General features: G+C 50.5%; 1 protein-coding gene across 1 annotated transcript; it reads right to left on the reverse strand.

Moving 5' to 3' along the window:
• Positions 1-7,094: 7,094 nt before the first annotated feature.
• Positions 7,095-9,307, reverse strand: LOC119801702 (NEDD4-binding protein 1-like). Its single transcript, XM_038312323.2, has 2 exons — positions 9,271-9,307; positions 7,095-7,452 (listed from the first exon to the last, which is right to left on the reverse strand). Exon 2 carries the CDS (start codon positions 7,446-7,448, stop codon positions 7,095-7,097), a length of 354 nt encoding a protein of 117 aa, XP_038168251.2. The 5' UTR covers positions 7,449-7,452; positions 9,271-9,307.
• Between the last annotated feature and the right edge of the window lie 493 nt (positions 9,308-9,800).

Genomic DNA, 9,800 nt, shown 5'->3' on the forward strand with positions numbered 1-9,800 from the left:
ACACACCATGGTCATCTTCAATTCCCAAAGCTCAGAGAGACTAGCGACAGAGGCCCCGAGGGCCTCAGAAGAAACAATCCCTGGCAGAAATGAGAAGGCTAGGAGACGGGCTGACTCCATGCAGCCAAACCTCTAGCATTTTGGTGACAGTTCTGACCAACAGGCAGAAAACTACTTTGTTCTTCACGTTGGGTCATCATCGTTTTCAGAGCACAGACCAAAGTCACATCAACATGGATAGACAGACACCACGGGGAATGGGATATGGACTTCCATATTCTGCAGAACACCCAGGTCATGAGAGCCACAGAGAGTGACAATCATGGTGAACATGGGGACTAAGAAACCGGAACTAGGGATTGTGTTGGGGGGAGTCCTCAGTTGGCAGAGTACTTCTCAGACAACAGTGGGACCTATGTTTGTGTCCCAGCACCCGCATATAATGTCAGCAGCACTAGCACACAGTGGTGATCCCTACTTTCGAGTCTCAGGATGGAGTCTAGGAGAACCGGTGAGCTCCAGAACTGGTGGGTGACTGTTTCTCTAAATTCACACTGGAAGGCCAACGAGAAGAGAATCATGAAGTTGAATTCTGGATCCAAGAAGTACACCCAGAAAGGAAGACACGGGCAACTAGGGAAAGGTATCCTAACTTGTTGGGAAGTTAGGCTCTACCTGAAGCTGGGGTATGGGGAGGGGTGGTCTCTCCGCCAGATGCACCAATCCTGGGGCTCTCTCAGCACCGGTACAGCTGAGCTCTGCTCTACCCTCCCAAGGGAGCTTCCCAGCAGAGGTATATAGCACAAATTTCAATTATTCTTTTTTTTTTAAAGATTTATTTATTTATTATGTATACAACATTCCTTCCATATATGCTTGCATGCCAGAAGAGGGCACCAGATCTCATTATAGATGGCTGTGAGCCACCAAGTGGTTGCTGGGAATTGAACTCAGGACCTCTGGAAGAGCAGTCAGTGCTCTTAACCACTGAGCCATCTCTCCAGCCCCTCCAATTATTCTTAAAACAAACAAACAAACAAACACCCAAAGTCAGATACTAGGGGGTGAAGGCTGAAGGATCAGAACAGTGTGCCAGCCACTAAAGAGACCTTTTACCTTGATCAATGTTCAAACCTAAGAGGCGAGCCTGTCCTCAGACTGTCTTTTCCCACCTTATATTCCTCTCTCCTCCCAGCCACACCCCTCCTGTCTCCACCTCCCTGTGCTGGGATTAAAGGCGTGGGATCACAAAGTACTAGGATCACATTTGTGTGAGCTGTTTCTCTTTTAGACAGATTCACTCTCCTGTAGCCCAGGGTGGCCTTGAACTAACAGAGCTCCCTCTACCTTTGTCCCTCCCAGTTCCGGGATTAAAGGTGTGTGCCACCACTGCCTGACCTCTAGTAGCTTAGCTCTGCACTTTGATTTTCAGGCGAGCTTTATTAGTTCAAACACAAACTAAGTATCACTACAGAGGTATCCATTTCTTCTGTTCTGCTCCCCTAAGGGAATATCTCAGCAGAGGTATCCATTTCTTCTCAGCCCTGTCCCAGGATGTTACTTCTGCTTCTCTGTGAAATGGGAAAGGCCTGCAGGAAGGCGGCAGTCTCCTCTCCTTGGACTCCAGTGAAAAGTTGGCACTCACCTGCCCTGAGAACTATTTCTGCTCAGCGTACTCTTCTGCTTACTGCAGAACAGGGTCACCATGAGATGGTAGATGGGCAGATGGGCAGTGCTGGCTGAGCCTGGGGAGGGCAGCGAGCCTTCCACACATGGCAGCATCATGCTATGCCCCTACAGATGTTAGCACCAAGCCTTCCAGAGGCTGGGTTTCCTTTCTCCGGGCCACACAGCACTGGGTGTGTCACAGCAGGGCCCACACACACATCTGAGCGTCATTCTGACCGCCTCCTTCCTTCCTCCAGGACCGCCCCCGTGTTTTCTTTTGGGTATAAGGGTCTCGGGACAGATAAAGCATAGGTATCCATGGTGGGGGGGGTTGGTAGTGGGGTTGTTTTCTGTGGATGTCCAACCCTTTTCAGAGGGTCCAAGTGACTTGCTGGTATAGCCCCTATAGATGGGGAAGCTGTGAACACAACCTTTTCAGCTCCTGCGGGCCACTCAGAAAGACCCTTCTTCCTGCTGCCTGTTTGGGAGGTTGCAACTTGGGCCTGATCCAGGGGCCAGACATGCGGCAGAGCAGTACAGGTCTGGTTCCTCTGCTGGGAGCAGTGACAGAGGAGGGGTCTCACCCAGGTCTGGGTTCCAGACTGTGCAGATGAGCGGGGCTAGCTGGGGATCTGGAGAGAGATGGCAAGCAAAACCCTAGAAGCTACAGTCTGCAGCAGAGAGCCCTGTGATTTGCAGCAAAAGCCACCAAACAGGAGGAGGCAGGAGGGGCAAGTCCAGCCCCTGGGATGCATCTCCGCACTGGCAGAAGGACTCTGGCTCCGCTGCTTCCCCAGAAGTCACCCCTGGTCTTGACAGCACCATGTGTCTGGAGAATGGAAAGCTGAGTTGCTTTTGGTTCTCAAAACCAGTGGAGCAAAGCATGATGGGTCTCACCTGCAACTCTACCACTTGGAAGGCTGAGGCAGGAGGACTGCTGTGAATTCAAGGACAGCCTGGACTACAGGATAAAGAGTGTACAAAAGCAAACCACCAAATGTGCTTCCTCTCTCCTCCCACAGCAACAGTACTGGGCGCATCCCTCAGCACAGAACAGTGGAGGCCGCCTCCTTCCCTGGGGTGGAAGAGGTATAGGGTAGCAGGAAACTGGGAGGGGGGGCTCTTGAGCAGGACAGAGTGGCATGCTGACACCCAGACTAGGTGCTCATCCTGGTGGGCTATTGGCACACGTCTTTGGGACCTTCCCAAACATCAAGCTGGATGCCTGCTCTCCAATCTGCCAGGCTCTGCTAAGGACAGTGAGGCGCTTCACTCTGCGTAGACACCCGATCTCACGGGATGAACTAACATGAAACTGCTTCAGCATCTGGGCGCACTTAGAGACCTCTGGGCCTCCTGACACCTGAGGAAGGTTTCCTTGACAAAGTGAGCCCAGGACTCAGGGTCGGTCTCTTGCTCATGTTTCTTCTCCATGGCAGAAAATGGTGCTAATGGTTGTGGGTGCATCCCACATGGCTCCCAGCACAACGGGCAAAATCTCTGAGAGGACTGGCGGGTGAGGTCTAAGCAACTGTCTGCTTTGGACGGTCTGTCTGGTCAGGATTCCAGGTCTGGGCAAGTTGACCAGGATGGCGTGTGCTGAAGGCCCTGGGGAAGGGGGACAGAGTGAAGCAGGCAAACTAAGCCTCCCCTACACCTGACAGAGGTCTGTCCCATCTCTGAAACACGATCACCAAAGTTCCTCCAGTCAAGAAGGCACCATCCTCCAGTTCACTTGAACAGACATTTATTGAGCACCTACCAAGTGCAAGGCACTGTTAGGTGCCACAAGAGATACAGAGTGACCATATGGTCCCTGCCCGCGAGGAGCTCACAGTCTAGAGGGAGGCAACACAGTACACAGTTGGCTGCAGCTATACCTTCCGGAGAGGCAAGAGCCAGAAGCGAGGCACCAAGTGCTGTGGGGGTGGGGGTCACAGAATACCACAGGGCTGCTTCTGTTCAGGGCACAAAGAAGACTCAGGGCTGGGCCTTTGAGGAGGAGGACTGTAGGGCAGAGGGCCATTTCTAGAAGAGAAATAAGCATGGATAGGACTCCTGGGAACCCACATCTGGGTGGCAGGTGAGCATTGTGGCAGGGATAGACAATGGATAGTCCAATATGGCCATGGGGCAACAGCCACGGGCGCTTGGCTCAGAGGACAGGAACTCGATGATGTGGTGGCAGCTGTAGATCACTGAAGAGGAGGAGGAGACACAAAACGGTCTTCTAGAGGAACTTGAATGAGCTCCCTGGAGTCTGGGAGAGGGGAGATGTAAAGTGGCCTAGTGTTGAGGGACCCATGAGAGAACAGTGTCACGGCAGATTGTGGGAAGTGGGGGGCAGTAGCAAGCCAAGGGCCAAGAAAGATACGAGGGACCTTTCCGGGAACAGGTGAGAGAAGATGACAGAACGAAGGCCTCGCTTCTGAGGTTCTGGGAGTCACGATTCAATAGGCTTAGTGACAGGATTAGTGTTACCACCATTGAAGGTGACATTAGGAAAGAGTGGTGACCTGCTACAATAAGTGTAGCTTCTCAAAGTGCAGTTCCAGGCCACCAACTGGGAGCCACTCGGGTTGTGCCCGATAACCTGCATTTTAGCAAGGGCTGCCCTTTTCACTGGCGCCCTAAGGGTGGCCCAGTTTTAGAACCACCTGTGGAGAAACTGCATTAAGGATTGGCCTTCAAGGAGAAGAAAGGAAAGCAGAGCATCTAGAAGGAAAATGGAAGAAATAAGGCCAATGGCCTGTCTGTAGCTATTACATTAACAATGAAACGGCAACCAGTGATTTCCCAGGCTCCTTCCATGTGGTGGGCAGAAGCTAAGTTTGCAAACTGGGGAGTGAAAGCGTGGGAAGGTGGAGTAAAGCATCAGCAACAAAATGCAGGGTGTTTTAACCTCAGGGATCAAAGGTAACAGGAAGGTGGTAATGCCAGTGAACAGTGCAACTAATGGACCCAGCTGACATGGCTCAGAAAGCTGAGGATGGGCGGCATTGGAAGAGATGCGAGAGGCAGGCTAGGACCTGGGTGAGCATGGTGCAGAGGGCACAGGGTCTGCAGCCATTGCCCCTACCAGGGGGAGGGACTCGATACTTGACAGTGGCAACAAAGGGTGGAGTCTTCTTTCTTGCTTTACACATTTGCAAGCCTGCGTAAACACAACTCCATCCTGTCTCACAGCTGAGCCTGCCAACCATGGTGCCACCACACTGGACCAGGACAACTACTGCTACACATGCACGCACACATGCACGCACGCGCACAGCGGCTGGAAATCCATCAGCTACACTAGTCACTTATCCTTTCAATCTCTGTAAGCATCAGATACCTTGACCAATGACCAAAATGATCAGCCTCAGCCACGCTGACCACCTCACCCAAATGTCAGGATACGTAGGAGTCAGAGGCACTCGACATAGGGAGGAATGCCACAACACTCCAAAGTTCACTGTGGAGGCACTGAGGGATGGAGGTTGAGCATCTACAAGCACCTAACAGCCACAGAGCTTGGGATGAGGCAGAGGAGCAGGTTGTGAGCTTCCTTCGGTGGCTGTTTAAGTGGGATTTGGATGCTACCCCTAAAGGTGATGAATTTCACAGAGAGTCTAGAATTATATTTCACATTATAATCTACACAGTAATTAATGCCTCTCGATTTCCTCCAACTTTTCTTCCCTCCTCTATGGGGAAGGGGACACGGGCAGGTATCTCAGAAACAATACTAAGAACACAGAGGCTACACAACAAAAGTCAATCTGCCTGTAGAGTCTGGGAAAGCTCGTGCTCCTTCCTGCAAGCATCAGGATGGCACCCTGACTCTCCTGGCTCCCGGGAATGCTGGACTGGGACTGAGTAGACCAGGAGGTCCTAGGGACGGCTCCACCTTGGCACCTTTACTGTGCTCAGAAGCTGGGGCACAAGGCTGTAGTGAGTCTATTCCTGTACCTTGCAAAGTCTGTTTTCTGCTTTCACTGCCTGCAGGTCTCAAAAGCACAAGTGACAGATGACAAACGACTCCCCAGCAGGTTACATCATCAATGAATTCAGGAGAACATGACTGAAGTACAACCGTGGCTACCTAGAAAGCTCTGTATTCATCTCCTGAGGGATGCAGGGATCAAATGAAACCAAGGTATACGCATGGTGACAGCATCCTGGGATCTACAGTCCCTGCACCACAGAGAACCAACCAGCGCCACATCCTCAGTTACTAACTGTGGGACCAGGAGAAAGACACAATCCACAGAGCAGTGGAATTGATCATGAGAGCCGGGACACGGCACGGATGGAAAACACAGAGCCCTTAAAAAGTCTAGGTGAGAGTCAAGATGCTAAGAATGACCAGGAAATGTTTCACAGACACAGAACTCAAGCTACACTGAGAAGAGACGATACCGAGATAACAGGTTCTGAAAGGCTCAGGAAGATCAGCTAAGAGACCTCTAAAAGACAGAAGAGGGAAACAGCAGGGCTGAGACCCCTCTGAAACTACTAATGCTATTTATTGGCTTGGGTCATCCTTGAGAATAGAAAACTTTTTGGCAAAGCTGTACAAACTCCACATGGGGTTCTTCCCCATACTTGTGGGCTGTGGACTCATGCTGGCCACAGAAGGGAGTTCCTTAGCAGACTCTCCAATCCTACCTCACCTTCTGAGGTGACAGTAGCTGTGGAATCAGATAGGGAACATGGTGGCCTCAGCTGGGGAGGGCATTTGGTAGCTGGGCCAGTCTGGGAGTATGCTGGGACTCAGTTCCCTTCTCTGTCCAGCGGAGAGAAAGAAGGATGGGGCTGAATGGATTGAAACTTGTCATCCTGCTCTTCTGAGTCTGACTTTGTCTTGTCACTGACTACAGCCAGGCACCAAGTGCCATCTAGTGGCTCCACTTCTCCGCTCTCACAGATGGCCTGCTGAGAAGACCCAGAAGAGTGGAATAGGCCAGCTCCAAGAGGAAGGCAGGGGAGCACACACCAAGTGAGTGGATAGAACAGATCACCTCAAGAAAATATACTTTAAGAGGGCTTGCTTTCCTTAAGGAAGTAATTCCTTTTTTTATTTTTTAATTTTATTTAGAAAGGCTAACCATATTTATTTGTCAATTTTTCTTCAGCTTTAAGGAAAATAGTTTAAAAAACATAAAGTTGTAAATACACTCAAGAGTAACTGCTATTAAACAGTTCTGAACAGGCAGAAAATGTACTTTTCTTTTACAGAAAATGTTCAATCTGTAATAGCAGCATAATTTATACATAGAAAAAAGCTGGCTTTGAAAATCCAGACTTTTGTATACATAAAACACATCCCTTCCTTTTCCTACCGAGAGCAGCACTGTGCACTCTGGAAAGCTGCTCCCCACTACGGGACTCCACAGTTGGCAGCTCCCTCTGGTCCCCATCAGCAGTGGGCTCTCAGCCCAGCCTCAGTCCAATACCAGGGCAGAAAGGGCATTCAGGTCTTTCATGTATGGATGAGCTACCAGGATCTGGTCAATCTTCAGTTTTTGCTCAGAGTCAGGGAAGATCTTCAGCAGGGCCGCCCTCAGCTCACTGGTCTCTGCGGAAGATCTCTGTGCTGGTACGAGAAGGTTCTGCTGTATACTGGGAATGGTGGCCAGGGGTGTGAAGTGGGGCTGCTGAGGAAGCCAAGGGCTTGAAGAGGCTCCCTGGTTCCGGGATGGAGGCTGGTGGCTGGTGTTGGCTACTTGGGTGTTGGGGCTCCTCAAGCCAGGATCAAACATGTCCACATTTGGCAGGGCATTGAGTAGTGGCTGCATGTCTCTGTGGATAAAGTGACCATGGTGAGAGCGGCAGTGAGAAACCCTGTGAAGCACATATGGCTACCACAGAGGATCTAGATGCTAGCTAGTTCCATGTTTTCTGAAGGCCAGAGAGCCAAGGGGTTGTGAAATCAGCCCCCAGAGTGGCTCACAGGGCACCCAGCACCATTTCCAGACCAATGAGGGAACAAGCACCTCTGAGACGGACAGCCCCTCCCAGTCTGCTGTCTGAGGGTGGGCCACGGTTGTTCCTTCTGCAAGGTTCCTGCTCATCTGGAGGGTTTTACTCTAGACAATATCAGCTGACTGGGGAGAGGAATTCCTCTGGGCAGAGGCAACTCCAAGAGGCTCCTGGAATCCCTGTCTCCAGTGAGGTCTGGGTGGAGCAAGTGTGCTCTGAATGTGTGTGCACATGGTGTTGTCTAGGCACCCAGAGACACCTGTCCTGCTTAAAAACTCCCACCAATTTCAGCTGTAGCTGAGAACTGGGGCTAACGGTGCCATCAACATCAGAAGCTTGATAGCCTGCAAAAGCTCCATTAACATTAGCCGCATCCCCTCATGAAGGAGTGACAGCTAGTGGTCACCAAGCACTTTGAAGATGACACTAGGTGAGGGAGAAGGACCAGCAGGGCTGATCCTGCCACCAGGCTACTGAAGGAGTGGAACAGGTAGCAAAGAATTTACCTCTAGTTTGACCTGGGCCTCAGCTCAGCATGGGGCCCACACACAGCCTCAAACACAGGCCTTGAGGCCTAAAACCCTATGAGGATTTCCCATAGAAGATGTGCAGTTGAGGGGTTGGACTGGATAAACCTACAGCAGGCTGCCATGTCCTTGGCCAGAGTCAACGCCTTAACAGTGTGACAAAACCCAATGGCTCCCAGAGAAATGATAACAAGGCCACGACTTTCCAAGTTTGTCAGTCTCCATTGAAGAAGCTCTCCGGGTGAAAATCAACCCATTGCAGTGCACCACCAAGTTCAAACTGATGATCCCCAAAGGCTCAGGCTATAAATGACCAACTAGCAGCCTTGAAAGATGGGACAGAGTCTATGTTCTCCTTTTAGGTACCTAGACCAACCCCATGCAAAAACCTGCCAGGAGATCCACAGAAATATAGCTCACTTTTGTTTTAAAACAAAGAAGGTCTGCCACTACGTTAGCATGAAGGAGGCTGTGGTTAACAAGGTCACCTGAGAATTCTTAGTGTAGAAATAACCTCTACTTCTCAGTGGCAGACAATAAAGCAAGCAGGCTTTCACATGCAGAGATGGTAAGCAGTAGCTGCCAGCCCTTACCCCATGCCCACAGTGGTTCCTGAGCAGGACACAAGTTCACAGCAGCACTGGACACTCAAAAGAAATGGCTGCACAAAGTGCATGGGAAAGCATCCCACACAGAGATTCCAGGGAGCAGTGACCTACAAGTTAGCACCAGCTTGAAAACCTGCTTCTTCTGAGACCCTCATGAATGTCTGTGTGCTCTTAGATTAAAATGAAAAGGAGACCCACACAGGGCAGGCCTAGCCCCTGGCACATGATGCAGAGGATCAGAGTTTGAGCTGAGCCTGCTGACTCAGAGGAAACAGTCTAAGGCAGGCAGCAGGCAGGACAACACTGAAAAAGACCACACTGAAGAGTAGCCCTGGGCTGCTTCCGTGCCTGGCTTCTGTACCGGTCACATATCGCTAAGTCTAATTAAGGCCTAGAAGACATTCAAGTGCCATTTCTAGTTTTCAAGGACAGCATTTGTTGCAAAGCACAATATTTGGTTAAAATAAAAAACCTTTCACATACAAGGGAATACACAGAAATACCTAAGAAAGCCCTCCTTTCGAAGAAATTCTTCTAGCCGAGGTCTGTTTCTTCCCAGAGGGTCATCGGGAACCATAAATATGATATGCCCCCCACGAACGTGTACTGAAGCAGCCTACAACACAGAAAGTCACAGTGCTGACCATCAGTTCCCTTCACTGCTGAGGAAATGGACCATTCCTCACAGGAGACACTCCATTTTGGGACAATGGTCAGTCTGAACATTCCCAGTGCTAACTGCCTGGAGGGGAAGCAACCCCCCCCCCATGCAAGTGAAAGCGTTCTAACTTCTGCTGTGGACACAGTCTTGCGAGAAGCTCCTCTCAGCTGCCCGCAAGTCTCATCCAGTCGCCAGCCAGGTATTCTATTTTCTACCAGATGAGAAAACACGATTAGAGACGTTCAGCTTGGGACTCAGCAGGTGTGCCACAAAGTGAAACTAAGAAAAGAAAAACATGTTCATAGGCACACCTCTGATTTAAAAGAGAAAACATCGTCCTCGGCAGAGAAAGCCAAGGCTGACCTAGTATTA

Source organism: Arvicola amphibius, chromosome 15 (assembly GCF_903992535.2).
Source record: "Arvicola amphibius chromosome 15, mArvAmp1.2, whole genome shotgun sequence".
Lineage (NCBI taxonomy): Eukaryota > Metazoa > Chordata > Mammalia > Rodentia > Cricetidae > Arvicola > Arvicola amphibius.

Excerpts from the sequence above, each read along its gene's own strand:
- LOC119801702 (XM_038312323.2), bottom strand. The coding sequence starts at position 7,448 with ATGCAGCCACTACTCAATGCCCTGCCAAATGTGGACATGTTTGATCCT.